The sequence below is a fragment of the Berghia stephanieae genome, chromosome 9, assembly GCF_034508935.2.
Source record: "Berghia stephanieae isolate SIO BIC M18660-M18661 chromosome 9, UCSD_Bste_1.3, whole genome shotgun sequence".
Taxonomy (NCBI): Eukaryota; Metazoa; Mollusca; class Gastropoda; order Nudibranchia; family Aeolidiidae; genus Berghia; species Berghia stephanieae.
In genome coordinates this window covers 289,248-306,158 of record NC_088368.1, presented here as the reverse complement: position 1 = coordinate 306,158, position 16,911 = coordinate 289,248, and the positions used below count along the sequence as shown (strand labels likewise).

At 36.8% G+C, this 16,911-nt stretch overlaps 1 protein-coding gene across 2 annotated transcripts in view; it reads right to left on the bottom strand.

Annotated features, from left to right (window-relative positions):
• The window catches only part of LOC144979421 (uncharacterized), a 100,098-nt gene extending 83,698 nt beyond the window's left edge, over positions 1 to 16,400 (bottom strand). The window contains exons 1-5 of one of the 2 annotated variants that reach the window (XM_078926063.1): positions 16,255 to 16,400; positions 9,243 to 9,372; positions 6,606 to 6,832; positions 846 to 1,032; positions 158 to 286 (exon numbers count right to left, since the gene is read on the bottom strand). In XM_078926063.1, coding sequence (XP_078782189.1) covers positions 158 to 286; positions 846 to 1,032; positions 6,606 to 6,832; positions 9,243 to 9,372; positions 16,255 to 16,293 — 712 coding nt within the window. In that variant the 5' untranslated portion in view covers positions 16,294 to 16,400. Of the gene's footprint in view, positions 1 to 157; positions 287 to 845; positions 1,033 to 6,605; positions 6,833 to 9,242; positions 9,373 to 15,814; positions 15,834 to 16,254 lie in introns of those variants that run through there. The other variant, XM_078926064.1, reaches the window with a different exon arrangement.
• Between the last annotated feature and the right edge of the window lie 511 nt (positions 16,401 to 16,911).

Below are 16,911 nucleotides of genomic sequence, written 5' to 3'. Positions count from 1 at the left end.
AAAAACTAGCAAAAAATCAAGACACTTAAGAGCAACCAGGAATGGGATAAAACACCCCAAGTTTCCAGATAAAAGTGAGGGTTGGGAGGCCTGTATCTGTATCTGTATCAGTCAGTAGAGCAAATACTAAATCAAAAAGGTGAACAAGCACACTCACCGGCCTGTGGTTGGACAAAAACTGTTGGACACGCCCACTTCTTCTTCTCTGTCAAGGCGTGATCATATTGGGACAGAGTTCCATCCTTTTTACCAACCAACAGTTGCTTTCCCTTTGGACTCCAGGATACTGAAATATGAAAGAAAAAATTGTTAAAAGTTTCAATCAGAACCATGTAATCAAAACTATGTAATGTGTGTCGTAGAAGAGGAGAAACCTGCACTTGTAACCATGTAATCAAAACTATGTAATGTGTGTCGTAGAAGAGGAGAAACCTGCACTTGTAACCATGTAATCAAAACTATGTAATGGGTGTCGTAGAAGAGGAGAAACCTGCACTTGTAACCATGTAATCAAAACTATGTAATGTGTGACGTAGAAGAGGAGAAACCTGCACTTGTAACCTACTATGTTTTGCAAGACCTAAGCATATCCAAATTTATTATTTTTTTAAAGGCTGTGGGACGGGGAGGGGAACTTTAAACCATAACTATGGAAGTGCCAAACTAGGATTCATTATGCACAATCTCAATAATGACACTGATTGTCAATTTTCATAATGCACAATCTCAATAATGACACTGATTGTCAATTTTAGAGCACACGCTCTAGATGTATACTGTTCTATGCTGTGGATGCTATGTCCCATTTCATTAGTTGACATTTGATGAATGACGATAAAACTTACTGGATGTTGCTCCTACAGCCGAAGGCAAGGAGGCAATGACTATAGGACCATCCTTGACATCTACCAAGGTCATCCCACCATCTGACTGGCAGACGGCAAGCATGGAGTAGAGGGTTGGATTCCATGACAGGTCCACCATGGACACGCCGCTGATGGGAACTTTTCCAAATGGTTGATGGGAACTGGACTGGAAAGAGAATCAGAGGAAAACTCCTTTCAAAACGTGACTAAAGCTTATTATAATCAGTGACGATCATGGCACTTTGTACGTGACTAAAGCTTATTACAATCAGTGATGATCATGGCACTTTGTACGTGACTAAATCTTATTACAATCAGTGATGATCATGGCACTTTGTACGTGACTAAAGCTTATTACAATCAGTGATGATCATGGCACTTTGTACGTGACAAAAGCTTATTATAATCAGTGACGATCATGGCACTTTGTACGTGACTAAAGCTTATTACAATCAGTGATGATCATGGCACTTTGTACGTGACTAAATCTTATTACAATCAGTGATGATCATGGCACTTTGTACGTGACAAAAGCTTATTACAATCAGTGACGATCATGGCACTTTGTACGTGACTAAAGCTTATTACAATCAGTGACGATCATGGCACTTTGGCAAAAAGGAGGAAAATGTATCGGTCCATCTGGAAAACGCAAGCCGAAATGCAAAAATTACAAAAACAATATGATAGTTATGTAACATTATATAATATACTTCTTTTGAAAATATTTAATGAATTGTCCATTCCCGAAAATAATTTTAAAGACTCACAATATTAATCTACATCAAGAGAAGATAAATTTTGGCCCAAAAAGCTAGAAAGTATTTGTTTTTACTTTACAAAACACACAATACCTTGGTTACTGCAACCTAGTGGTTATGCAATTTATAAATTAAGACTCATGAATATCGAACAACTTGCAAAAGACGGTCTATCTTAACAGTGGAAAAGAGTAAATTTAAACTAATTTGAACAATTGCCTTCCGAGTCAATCATCACCCTTGCTTATTGTAATATTTATCTTTCTATGACAAGATGACTTCTAAAATCATAACGTGAAGATAGAAAAGTGGTTGAGAGATAAATAAGGGCAAGGGGGAGAGAGAGATGGTCAGTGTGTAGTTCGCCTAACCGGCAGCCGTGTTGTTATTTCTCTCCCGAATTGTGTGATTTTTATTTTATTTCTAAAACAAAAGTCTGGAATATTTTTATACAGTCGTTTTAATAAAGTTTTATTCTACATTGTGATATATATTTCTCGGAAATTCATAAGAGGATTTTTAGATAGATTAACATTTTAGTGGTGTAGATCCCATTGTTTGAAGTATTGTACTAGCCATTTATTGTTTACACTTACGTTAAGATTTTTAGTCACGATGTGCCATATCTATTTTTATCCTTATTACGACAACATTTATTTGAATGACACAGAATCGTCTTGGTATCACGGTAACAATAATAGCAGTAATAGCCAGCGGCTACGACCAAGTCGTGGTGGTGTGCGGAAACGAAGAAAAATAAATATTCAAATAGGTCACAGACCACCGCCCTTTCATACTAATAGAGCACTCAAAGTACATAACACACAACGGTGCCCAAGGTCTCTGATCAACATACCACTCAACGACACTCACAACAACATGCCAATAGTAAACGACACATCAACATATCAACAAAACATAATGACAACACCTGATCATTTTGATGAGATGCAGGACTTAAGTAAACATAATGAGAACGTGGCTTGTGAAAATAAGACAATAACAACAAAGGGGGGAAGAAGGGTCAATATGAGGCCAAATGAAATAAAAAGAATCAATCACCAAATCAACTCAAATCATAACACGCTTAAAATAGCAAACAGGCAAACTAACAGTGACCGTAATGGTGAACCGAGAAACATGTTGAGAACTATGACCATAAACTTTCAAAGTTTAATTCCAAAACTACCGGAATTATGGAAATTGATATCAGAAATAAAACCAGACATAATCATAGGTACGGAAACATGGCTACATTCCGAAATAAAGGACAGTGAAATATTTCCACCAGAGACATATTTCAACGTGTTCAGGAAAGACCGAGAAGATAGGTATGGTGGGGTGCTGGTTGCAACAACAACGAACCTCTCAGTAATAAAGCTTGACATTCAAACAAAATCAGAATCTGTGATCGTAAATATCAAAACAGAACAAGGCCTACTCACTGTGGGCGCTATGTATAGAACACCTTCAAACTCAACTATGGAACAAATGACTGAGATAACACGCTGTATTGATAGCCTAGACCCGAAAAATGTACTCTGGTTAAGCGGAGACCTGAACCTACCTGATATCAATTGGGAACAAGAAAAAATAATCAGTTACCAATATCCTTCATTTATAAACCAAGCATTTATTAACAAATTGTAAGATTTTGGCCTGAGTCAAATAAACAAAAATCCAACAAGGGGTACAAATATCCTCGACTTATTTATCACAAATCGACCAAATTTAATTGTCAAGTGTACAACCATTCCAGGCATTAGTGACCATGACATTCTCATCACGGAAAGCACTATCAAAGCAAACAAAATCACAAAAAAATCACACCCTATTACTATTTGGAAAAAGGCAAATATCGCCGAAATGCGGACAGAAACACGTCTTTTTAGTGAAAACATAATTAATCAACATCTAGAAAGCACTGAGGATGTTTGGACTGCCATCAACGACCACCTAAACAAAATGATGACCAAACATGTACCAACGAAGAAAAGCTCAAGGAAATTTTACCAACCATGGATAAACACCACCGTTTTTTTTTGTTTGTTTGTTGCTTTAGGTCTCTTCCAACACAATTGAGGTTATATGAGAGACCGCTGAAACAAAAAAACAAGCAATCTAACAAAAATAGTACAAATGTAAATCAAAATCATAACTAAAAGAATATCATAACTAAAATTATAAATAACCAAGAACAAACAGGCAGAAGATTTACAGAAAAAAAAAATATCCCCTGTCAAAAATAACAATCACAAACCAAAGAAGCAGGATAGGCTAGTAAAGAGAAGAAGAAACGACATCACTATCGGATCGTACACCCATGCGAACATCATAGGTATATGATTCAAGGGTGATGCTCCCATCCAACCACCCGCTAAACACCACCGTCAAACGATTATCTAGACGAAAACAAAAGGCATGGAGCAGAGCGAGAAAGTCCAACAGTAAGAAAGACTGGTACAATTATGCCCGACTGAAAAAAAAAACACAAAAAGAGAGTAGAAAGGCCTATCATAATCATGTTAAGGAACTTGTTAGTGAAGACTCAAACAAAAAGCTCTGGAAATTTATAAAAAGTAGGAGGCGCGATTCGGTTGGTATAGCGCCCCTTGAGCATGATCGTGTATTAACTCTGATGCAAAGGAAAAAGCAGACATACTTAATAACCAATTCTGCTCTGTTTTTGCTTCAAAAGCTCATACCAAAATTACCACTCAACAACTACAAGGCGAAGAAAACGATTCCAACACTATGGCCGAAATCAATGTGACAGTAGAGGGCGTTTCCAAACTCCTCGCCCCTCTAGATCCAAAGAAAGCATGTGGCCCAGACAAAATACCATCCCGTCTCTTAAAGATATTGAGTAACGAATTTGCACCTGCCCTCACACATTTGTTCAAACTCTCTCTTGAAACGGGAGACATACCAATTGTTTGGAAGCACGCTCTTGTCCAACCCATCTACAAGAAAGGTGATAGAAGCAGGGCTCAAAACTACCGTCCAATTTCATTAACCTGCATTTGCTGCAAACTGTTGGAGCATATAGTGAGATCCTCAATAACTGAATATCTCGAAACTAACAGTATTTTTTGTGATGAACACCACGGATTTAGGAAGCACCACTCATGTCAAACTCAACTTCTATCATTAACACATGATCTGTCAGCTGCTATTGATAAAGGTGGTCAAATTGATCTAGTACTACTGGACTTTGCCAAGGCCTTCGACAAGGTCCCTCACAATCGGTTAATCCAGAAATTGTATGACGTTGGTATCAGGAACAAAACCTTACAATGGATTGCAACTTTTCTGGACAATCGCACCCAACAAGTTCTTGTCGACGGCGAGACTTCCACTATCGAGATGGTGACATCGGGCGTACCTCAGGGCTCAGTCCTTGGGCCCGTCCTATTTTTAGTGTACATAAACGATCTTCCACGAGGTATAAGGTCAAAAGTGCGTCTCTTTGCTGACGACACAGCATTATATAATCAGATAAAAACAACAGACGACTGCAAAACACTAAATGACGATCTAGCTAAATTACAAGAATGGGAAACAATAAATCAAATGGAATTTAACGTATCAAAGTGCAATGTTCTAACCATCACAAATAAGAAAGCACCTATAACATTTGAATACCAACTTCATGGTCAAAACCAGGAACATGTAAAGACAGCAAAATACCTTGGCATTGAGTTTGCTAAAAACCTCAAATGGAATGACCACATATGTCACCTGGCTTCAAAGGCAAATCAAACAAGCGCTTACATCACCCGCAATTTAAAAAGATGCCCAATCACAACTCAAACCCTTGCTTTTAAAACTATTGTTAGACCAATTTTGGAGTATGGCAGCTCAATTTGGGACCCATATACAAAGAAAAACATCGACACCTTAGAAAACATCCAAAGAAAAACAGCAAGACGCATCACAAACACATTCGATCCTTTCTCAAGTGCGTCTGAAATATCACAACGGATTGGCCTTGAACCTCTGGAAAAGAGAAGAAAGATAGATAAACTTAAATTGTTCCACAAGATCTACTACAAAAATTTGTGCCTTAAACTTCCAAACGACATCAAAGATATCGGCACAAGAAATACGAGGGGACACACAGCAAGAGTAACCATCCCAACATCAAAAACAGACGCCCACATGTATTCGTTTTTCCCTTCCACTGCCCGACTATGGAATAGCCTCCCAGCTGAAGTGGCTGAAAACGGTTGCCAACATGCCTTCACGCGATTGCTGGAGTTCACAACGTGACTTTTTAATCTATGTGGTTTTAGTATTATGTGCAGAGTTTTAGCAAGTTTAAAATGTAAAACACTACAAACTGTGGAGTGATCCTCGACAATATTGGAGGTTTCCACAAGACGAAGAAGAAGAAGAAGAAGAAGAAGAGAGAGAGAGAGAGAGAGAGAGAGAGAGAGAGAGAGAGAGAGAGAGAGAGAGAGAGAGAGAGAATCTGTATGTTTCCACCAATCCTCTTCAAACATTCTAACTGACTCCATGCAGTTGGTCTGTGGGAAGAGGAAATTGAAATTAATTTTCAATGGAAATTAAAATTAATTTTTTTAAAAGTATATAATAAAGTCTTTTTTTCTTTAAACGAGCATTCATACAGGGCAATAGCCACTAAATGTGCTCAAAGCGCTTTACAAAGGGTCCCTGACCAATAGCAACACTAAACATGTAGAACGAGACATGGCACCTCTTAGGCGATTTTACAATCTTTTTAGACAGAGACAACACTGTTAATGACCAGGTACTCATTTTACACCTGAGTGCAATGAGAGAATGAGAGTAAAGAGGCTTTTCCAAGGACCCATGTGCCACGCAAGGCTAGAACCCAGGACCTTTTGATCCGAAAGCAAGTGTCATACCACAAGATCATAGAAATAAATATATAAATAAAAGACCAAAAGTAAAACATAAAAAAAAAAACAACCAACAAACAAAAACCAACCACCTTGTCTGCAAAGCCATGAACGTCAAAGAGGACGACGATTGTCTGACCCCTTTCCTCAAATGCCACAGCCAAACATGTGTCGTCTCCACTCAGAGACAAAAAGTGGGCTGGAGACGGGAGGGAGACACTGGCCAGAACTGGGATGTCTTCAATGGTCACTTTGTTTCTCTGGGTGCCTGTCGACGCATCAATCGATAAAAGATCTGATGTGTTCACCACGTTGAAACCTAAAGGAGAAAAAAAATATGGTCAAAAAAGCATTGCCAGAAATTAAGATTTTTTCAGGTGGTCTGGTATTGGCAAATAGACAAGTTGAAGGGCACAAGGAAAAAACAATCCAGTGACAACACATGGACGCAGACACAGGTAAATAGACAAAGGAACAACATATGGACAAAATTATTATTTTGGCATTTCTCCAGGTGTCTTCTAGAACAATGTCTTTCATAATCCTAAACAGGATTTATTGGTTGATGAAGGCAGCAGATGTATCCAATCCAGTGATGACTAATTTTTATTTTTTTTTCTAACTGGTAGTAGTGGTTCACAAAGGAATAAAGGCTATGAAAGAAATATTGTAGAAAAAATATATGAACATTTCTAACTAAAAGGGAGAGTTTTTTCTTCACGATCTACAACTAATGTTTGCTGATTACGCGTCTGATACAGAGGCCGACAATTTTGTCATTGCTGTTGTGCTTTTGGCTTGTTTTGATTTTAGCCATCTTGATTCAATCTAGACTTGTATTTATGACAATATTATGCTATACTTGTATTTATGACAATATTATGCTATCTATCCATCTCCTTGGATCAATCAAAACTGCTAAGTTTGATATTATTTGAACATAAGAAAAGTGGGCAAAAGTAAGCCTTGTAAAACTAAAACTGTTCTAAAACTGAAATGAACTGAACACCAGGTGTTAAGTGAGTGAAAGATCATCAATGACCTGTTTTTTTTTGTTTGTTTGTTGCTTTAGGTCTCTTCCAACACAATTGAGGTTATATGAGAGACCGCTGAAACAAAAAAACAAGCAATCTAACAAAAATAGTACAAATGTAAATCAAAATCACAACCTAAAGATATCATAAGCTAAATTATAAATAACCAAGAACAAACAGGCAGAAGATTTACAGAAAAAAAAATATCCCCTGTCAAAAATACAATCACAAACCAAAGAAGCAGGATAGGCTAGTAAAGAGAAGAAGAAACGACATCACTATCGGATCGTACACCCATGCGAACATCATAGGTATATGATTCAAGGGTGATGCTCCCATCCAACCACCCGCATCAATGACCTGTCACAACTCTAATATAATCTTGAAATCTATTCCTACAATATTGGTCTATCAAATCCAAATACGAAAGGGGGTGGGGGAGAATTGATTTAGATGCAATACACTGACAATAAAATGGTCCAATCAAATACAATGTCAAATCATGTTTACCAGATGACTAGAAGAAACTAAAGATTGTTGCCAAGTTTTTCCTTCATATTGGACAGATAAAATAAAATGAGTTCAATCACGACCCAAATCAAATATTTTCTGTTGACAAACCATGGGGGCCAACAGGAAGAAGTGCTGAAACCTGAAACGAAAATCTCGACACTTTGCCAAACCTGAAAATGTTCCTACTGAAAATGCGGCCTGAACTTTACTCTTATTTCATCACCGTTTTTATACCATTATTAAATGATTACACAGCAAACATATTGACACAATGAGGAAATTAATTTAATTTTAAAACCAACTTATAATACATAGTGAAATACTCACAGTGCAGTTGTCTCTCTCTCGGGGAGCCAAAGAACAGAGAGAGACAGAGAGTACCAGAGGTTATTTTACTCAAAACACTGAAACCGGAGGTATTTGACTTCGAGATATCGCGAAACCGGAATTCTGGCATGAACCGGAAAACTGGCACCCATGTGACAAACGTGTTCTTCCAATTGGACAGATAAAATTCACTTGTATAATGAGTTCACAATATTGATCTATTCCATAAATCATAAAAATCTGTGAGGAAATGTTTTACATACCTGAAATGATGCTGCTTAAGCAAAACGAATACATTATAAACATAAAGGCTATGTTTGCAGGTAAACTCCAATCTGGAAATTCATGTCAATTACCCCATCATTATGCCCTAGCAGATATTCTAAAGAACCATTTGAGTCAACAGGTGATGAAATTACCTGACCCTTAATTTAGAGAAGATTTGCAAGTTAGTTGCATATCAATTGTAAAACAAATAGTTATATAATTCTGTGTTCTTTGGCAACAATTAAATATTGGCTGTACGGAACAATTTTAGCCCCTATTCCTATTATCTACAAAGAATAGATGATTTGCCTACAAGCCATTTGTGACATCTAAATACTATATAGTAATAATAATAATAATAATAATAATAATAATAATAATAATAATAATAATAATAATAATAATAATAATAATAATAATAATAATAATAATAATAATAATAATAATAGAATCGGATAGAACGATAGAAAAAAAAAACAAAAAAACAAACGCCTGCCCATCTAATTTGAGCACAAATAAAGCTGGTCATGATCTTTATGCTGAAGAAAAGTTTGCTCTGATAACCAAAGGGATGGAGGTTCGACTTACCTGCTTTCGTGGCAAATATAACCAAACTGTAGACAGATGAACAAGCCAGCATCTGACACCGTTCTAAAGAGGGAGGAGTCATGTCTGGTTGGGAGACACGGAATTTGCACAACTGTACAAACTCAAATTCCTGACAACAAAAGGAGGGAAAATAAACATGAACAAGTTATAACCTATAAATGCCCAATAGTTATAAAAAGTTATAGTCTATATTGGCCCAGATCTATATTAAACAACCTAATTCAGATTAACCGAAGGTGAAAACAATATCCGACAGTCTAACTCCCACTCAAACAAAATTGAAACTCTATGTGCCATGTCTCGTTTGTACAGCCAATCTTGGGAAAAACACTCTGATCTTCAAGACAGGTGACAAGACGAGGGCATCACTGTGTAAGTATTGCAAAACTGATTTAAGGGCATATTTGAGTGAATTTGGGGGATATCTACTCCGTATCATATGCCTTTAAAAAGAAATAGCCGTGTATTGTATACAGTTGTAATAGGTGAGAAGCATTTAGTAACATAATTTTTATTCCGAGATAACATGAAAGTAAATAGTGTTCAAATGTCAAATCCAGTTTTTAATAAAACAAATGGATCAATGAAATGTAAGTTTTTGTTACTTTGAACTGAAAACGTCAAACTGGCAAATCGCCTTCTTTTTGTTTTTCAACCACCAAGAAACTTGTTAGTCAACCATCCAATCTGAGTCCACCAAGTATTAAAATTTTCACTCCCTACCTGTTAACTTTAAGGATCTTCTCTTGTTTCATAACTGAAACCGGTTCATTCTGACCACAATTTTGGGGATATTGATGTCTGACAATAAGACTGAGACATGTTCCTATTCCCAGACATGTCTGACAATAAGAAATGTTCGTATTCTCAGACTCAGACATGACACATGTCTGTGAATAACCACAGCGTAAAATTAAATTCAGGGCAAAGTTGTATAAAGCATCCCTGAAATTCGTTCCAGCAAAATCCTTACTCAAATGTTAGCGGCCATGTTTTGAAATCCAAATGGGTGAAATGCAGCAATTTCAGATCGCAGGATCCGTGAGGAACACAAAACAAAGGTAAGGCAAACAGTTTTCAGCCTTACTTTAAACTAACATAACTTTTCTTCTGCTTATCTGATTTTCACAAATTTGGTCTCCTTAGAATCGTTTTGAAAAGCACTTTATAATGATATAGCTCAACCCAATTTGAATTTTTGGGAGGCCTTCCGAAAGCTCCTACATCCCCATTATTCTTGTTGTAGTAGGGGGTTTGGGAGGGGGAGACTTAAAAAAAAAAATAGTCCCCCCCCCCCCCCCCCCCCCCCCCCAACCCCCTACTAGAGAGGCACACCTTTGGCATGCCAACCTCAGTGAAAGTCCAATTCACCTTGAGCATGCATTCACGTAAAAGAGAAATATTTTTTTTTTAAACCTACCTCTATTTCAAAAACTAGCATCTTTCAACTTTCTAAGAAACATTTTGATTTTTCAGAACTTAAGTTCGTTAAAAAATACCGGCCAATCTGACCCGTTGAGTCGACTCAAAATAAAATTTTGTTGTTTACACGGTTGAAAGGAAATGCCGTAAATAAGCATTCATGGACTTCCTGTGTTGTTTTTACAGTGTCACGTGACCGTTTTGAGAAATTTGTCACCTGCTACAAATAATTAGAGTGCATGAAGACGAAAGGGAGACGTGTCGCTTGGTGACATAGAGCATGTCAAGGATGCTCGCAGGTGTTCTTAACCCTTTAACAGCGAAGCTTATTTTTTGCTTTCATATAATATAGTTTGCTTTTATCTTTATCATTGTTAACGGGGAATACAGCGTTTCCATCAAGAGAGCAGTCAGAGTATCGCAACTCAGACTTCAATTGTCTATAATCGTTTTGCCGTTACTTGTCTTTTCTTTTGATGAAAGAAGATTTGGTGTTAAGTCAAAGATCAAATTTCGCCTCTAAAAGGTTGCATTGCTACTGGGTTTGCCCTCTCCCTCCGTTCCCCCCCCCCCCTTTTTTCTTCTTTTCAACTTAGTATTGTTGATTGTTATTTCCTTTTTTATGATTAGTAAGTGCCGTAGGAGTCTCACAGGATGCAGGAGTACTGCAATTAACCCTTTGCCAGTGGCTCTGATTTTTTGTTTTCAAATAAAATAATAGTCTCCATTTATATAATTTTTTAACGAAAAAAACCCAAACGTTTCCATCATAAGAGCTGTAAGAATATTGATAAAAAGCGCTTTGAGCACCTTGGGTGGATATTGTGCTATATAAAAGTTCAAGTTTTTAAATTGTATTACTGTTGTTTGTCTTTTGACGAAAATGGTAAGATTTTATTTTAGGTCCAAGTAAGATTGAAATTCGCCTTTGAAAGGTTAAGTTTTTCTTTTCAGGTTTTTTCGTTTTTTAAAATCAAATGCGGCTTTGCTGTTTCTTTTTTCTTTTTTTTTTCTTACTGGCAAGCTATCGCTGTACTTACCCACATGGCTTGCACACACATAAGGATACATCTAGGTCACAAAACGATACATCCAGGTCACAAAATGAGACAACTAGGTCACAAATCAAGACATCTGTTTCATTTGTGCCAAGATAGCAAAACAAACTAGGCGTCTTGGAGTGTGAAAGACCTTTCCATAAAAGACTTGCTATTTGCAAGACCCTCAGAAACCAATTCCCGATACAGCTCTTGTGCACGGTTACTTATGACCTTGATTTCTTTCATTCCCACCGCCACAATCCCACTTATTGTGTGTTATAGGCAGAACATAATAAATAGCTGGGCTGCCACATGCGTGACTAAATTGGCCAAAGAGAGAATCTATACTTTGGCATTAGACACCCATTACCCGATGTCTTGATTTTTAAGAGAGAGAGAGAGAGAGAGAGAGGGAGAGAGAGAGAGAGAGAGAGAGAGAGAGAGAGAGGGGATGGGGGGATAGTAAGGGGGAATGGGAAAAGATGAAAGAAACAATGGGTTGCCTGATGACATAGATCAAAGGATTGTTACAGAGGTCTGTATGGCAGTGAGGACGACCTCAGGACCACTGTGGGCTTCATTCACCAGACCAGACTGACCATGTGACGTGACGGGAACGAAGAAGAAGAAGAAGTTACAGAGGTGTTCATGGTGCGTACTTCGTGAAATTTTAACCTCTTACAGTGACACTGATTTTTTTTTCTCCAGATTGCTTATGCAGAATAAATCGTTTCCACCAAGAGAGCAGTAGTAAGAGTATTTTTCAACTCGGGCTTCAATTAAACTATAATCGCAAAGCTTGTCTTTTAATGATAACGTTAAGACTAAGATCAGGAGTTTAGGTAGTGTGTAATATTGAATCTCACCATTAATGGTTAAAATTGTTTTGAAAAAAAAAAAAACACACACACAAACATGCTCACGACAGCAAGGACCATCCATTGCTTGTGTTGCAACGGTAAACCAGTTAATGTGTACGTAGATCCTGAGGCTGGATGCCCCGTTACCGTGTACGTAGACACTCCCAAAAAAAAAATTTTTTTAAAAGAGAGAGAGCGACACACACTCACACACACGGAGTCTTGCATCCGCTACAAACTAATTAACTTATTTTGCACACCAATTTTTACTGCACTTATGCACCAAATTGCATATCTCGTGATACTTCTTCCGTAGTAATCTTTTACTTTTACTTACTAAAGAAACTTTTTAAAAATTAAAACCGGTCTTTTTGGCGACGGCGACATGGGTTGATTACTCGAAACCGACGATTTCGCGAGGAATGAATCATGAAAAATTTGCGAAATAATTTCAAACACAACTTTTGAAATTCATCAAGGATTGTCTAGTATCGAATGTTTTTTTTTTAAAATAGAAAACAAATGCATCTTCACTAGGTACTTTGGTAAACGTCCATTTGGCCCTCCAGCAGGGAGCCGATAAATGGCCTAGTGGTTGTGACCCGATTTTTTGGACTTTTGAGTGATGGGTCTCAGAAAAAGTCCCATAGATTTTTTGTTTATGGATGGATTGTAATGATTGATGTCTTATTTTCTTCAGGAGAAATTACTCTATCGTTTGGTGTAGTTTATTTTAAAATCAATGACAATTTAGTATAACTTTTGATTATGGATAAAATAGGGTATAATTTAGCTTTGGATAATTAAAAGATTAGAACTTGGTAAATCAAAATTTCATGCTGGCACGTTTATTTAACATCTTAACTTTTTTATAAAATTAAATTCAGGGCAAAGTTGTATACCGCATCCATGAAATTCGTTCCAGTAAAATCCTTACTCAAATCTTAGCGGCCATTTTAGACCAGTTTTGAAATCCAAATGGTGGTTACTACCGGAAATGCAACAATTTTCAGGTCACAAAGTCCGTCAGTAAATAACAAAGAGGCAAATAGAAGACCATTTTTCAGCCTTTAAACTAACATAACTTTTTTTCTGCGTATCTGATTTTCACAATTTTGGTATCATTAGAATCGTGTTGAAAAGCACTTTAAAATTAGGCACTTGCAAGAATTTTTCAAAATAGTGATATCGGTCTTAATTTAGCTTAGAAAAATAAAGGGGAGTGAAACATTTACTAAAGTGAAAAAATTATCGCTCTATCTCAACTAGTTCAAAAGTTATGACCTTTTATGTGGTGAAAAATCTCTATAGAAGCTTATAGGAAAATATGTGACCAAAACACAGCAACCTTATGGATAATCAAGTATAATTCAGAAACGGCTACAGATACAACTTTGAATTTTTTACATGTGGTAATTCAACATCTCTGTAATACATTGCAAACAGAAAAATAATTATTTATTGAGAGAGAAAAGTATAGTTTAGAGCTGAATCAGCTGAAATCAAGGAAAAATAGATCACGACATGCAAATGAATGACCTATTGGAATTTTGGAAAAGTCGACAATTAAATATTTATTCACATGTAGATAGACCAAATACACCACTGAATCGGCGTCATTTAGTTATTCACTTTGAACTTTTCAAAATTAAAATATACCTCATAAAAGCAGAGATATGGATTGATAAATGTTTGAGGTGGTGTATTAGTGTTTAAAATGATCGAAAATAGGTGATTTTAAAAACTTCCGCTCCCCCGTTCCCCTAAATTGGACAGACGTCCGTCAAAGGATGAAAAACGTCAAAATCAACAGTGAAAAATCAATCGGAAAAAAAAGGATGAGAACTGTAAATTATAAAATGAATGCATGGACATGAAAACGCCAATTAATTAAATAATTTAAAACAAAAATAACTTCCATAAATGGAATATATTGTAAGATATAAAGATGTAAAGTTTTGATGTGGATTGACGAAGTTATCTCTCAAACGCAGCAGACGACAGGAAGTGAATCAGTATAAGAAAATGGCAGCTTCTGTAAACAATCGAGGCCAATTACTGTTTTTTGGGGAGCTCTAACTTTTGAGTGCAAACATATTTTGCTCTGAAATTTTTAGAGAAGCTACTTTAATATGTATCTCAGAAGGACTTGTTTATATTAAAAAGGACCATCTCTGGTTTAAAAGTTATAAGCGTTTAAACACAGATACTCTCTTTACACAAAGATTTCTCAAAATCATGATATAAAAATATAATAATATTAGCATCATTGTATGTAGAATTTTATGCCCTTTCCAATGATATATAATACATGCCATTTCATTCCATTGAGAAAGAAGACTGAACATTTTAAAATCACTCCTAAATTTTTTCCCCTCAAAAACGGAAACAGAAATCCTCGCCTGTTTTCAACTCGCGAGAGCTACTTCTTGCAAGTGCCTATTAAAATGATATAGGTTTCATTGAGCTCAATCCAATTTGAATTTTTTACCAAAGTACCTATCTTCACTCAAACCTAAACTGCTTTTGAAGCGGTAAGTTGTTTTTTTTTTTTCCATTTCTGTCTAACCGAATGATTGAAACCGTTTAAGTTTAAGAAGCTAAGTATGGTTTCCACCGGCGCAGCTCTCTAGAACATGATAAAAAACAAGTAACAAGATCAAGAATACACTTGTTGTGGGAGTGGGATGTGTAACGTGTAGTTTCGGAAGGCCTCCCTCCAAATATAAATGGTAGCGTCAATTGCCAAGGACCTTGACAATTGTCAAATCGTCAATTGCCAAGGACCGTGTCAGTTCATCAACTACACATGTGTACTTTTAACTGCCACGGAGTACCTTTAGTGTCATGAAGTGATGCATTGCCACAGAGTGATGTTATGTATTAATATTAATATTAATTAATACTCTCTTTTACTCTTCTTTCTCTCTGTGTGTCGTTTTCTCTTTTTTTTCCTCCATTACACACGCACTCTCTCTCTCTCTCTCTGTCATTTTCTCTTTTCCCTCTCTGCCATTTTTTCCTCTGTGTATGTATTTCTCTGTCATTCCCCCCCCCCTCTCTCTCTCTCATATTTCCTCTTTTTGTTACGGACCTTGCCAGTTGGTAGATCATCAACTATTTACTAATAATGCCACGGATTGATCTTGTTGCACAAATATCTTACGTTAATTATTCCGTATTAAGACGATGTGCAGTAATATTTCCTTTAAAATAAAGGAAATCTTACTTTTCTTTTTTAATCTAGGACATCTTGGCAGGGATTTGCCACCTCGTCCTTCTGTTTTTTCCCCCCGCTGAATCCGAAATCAACAGTAATTTTTGTTTGATATTATTTTTAATCATCTTGGAATTCGTGAAAAGACATAAAAATTAAAAACAAATGCCAACAAGTGTGGACTTGATCCTTTCCACAACGATTGACAAGGAATGAGTGAATGGCGAATGGAAGAAAAGAAAGTGACGGGGTTCGAGATTCGTATGCGCGCAAATCGAGGCTTGACTGAAATCACCACATGCAGCTGATTGAGGGCCGACTGAAATCACCACATGCGGCTGAAGAGTTCCAATTTGACTCCTTGGCAATTGATGAACCGTCAACTACCAAGGACTCACAGCGATAAAGATAATAAATTCACATCAAGTGATCCTTAGTTTTCTGGGTCTCACCTTCATGTCTTTTTCAGGTGGCGGTTCATTCGATGCCATGATTATCGATTGTTTTAGCTAAAATATTTCAAATAAATACGACATTCATTGAAACAGCAATAACAGCGAAAATGAAACTTGAAATTTGACACCGGAACTAAGAGCATGCTTAATGCTTGCCAGATTTCTTTGCGATTGCTTTCCAAACAAGATGTCAAACTCGCCAAATGGCATCGAAAATCTCTGGATTACTTGTTTTTACGTGCTGGGGCTATTTTTAATTTTATTTTTATTATTATATTTTTTTAAGGACGAAAGGGTAGGGATTTTTTTCTTAATTCAAATATGGCTGCCTCTATTCTTATCCTGGGTAGGGTTAGCTTATCTTGTGACTGCTTTAGGCTCCTTCCGCACCAAAACAAAACTGTCCCAGGACGAATTTGTATTGTCCCCAAGAAGCTTATAATATTATAAGCTTCTTGATTGTCCCACTTCTATTCAAAAGGGGTACCGCACTCCGAGAGGACTGTCCTGGGACACACCTTGCGATAGGTTACGCAAATGCATTATCAGTATGGATGAAATAGAGGTTGCATGTGTATGTGCTTTACTACGTAGAAAAAAAGAAAAATGGAAAGAGAAAACAATATCGGGTGCATCCTTTAATGACCCAAAGAT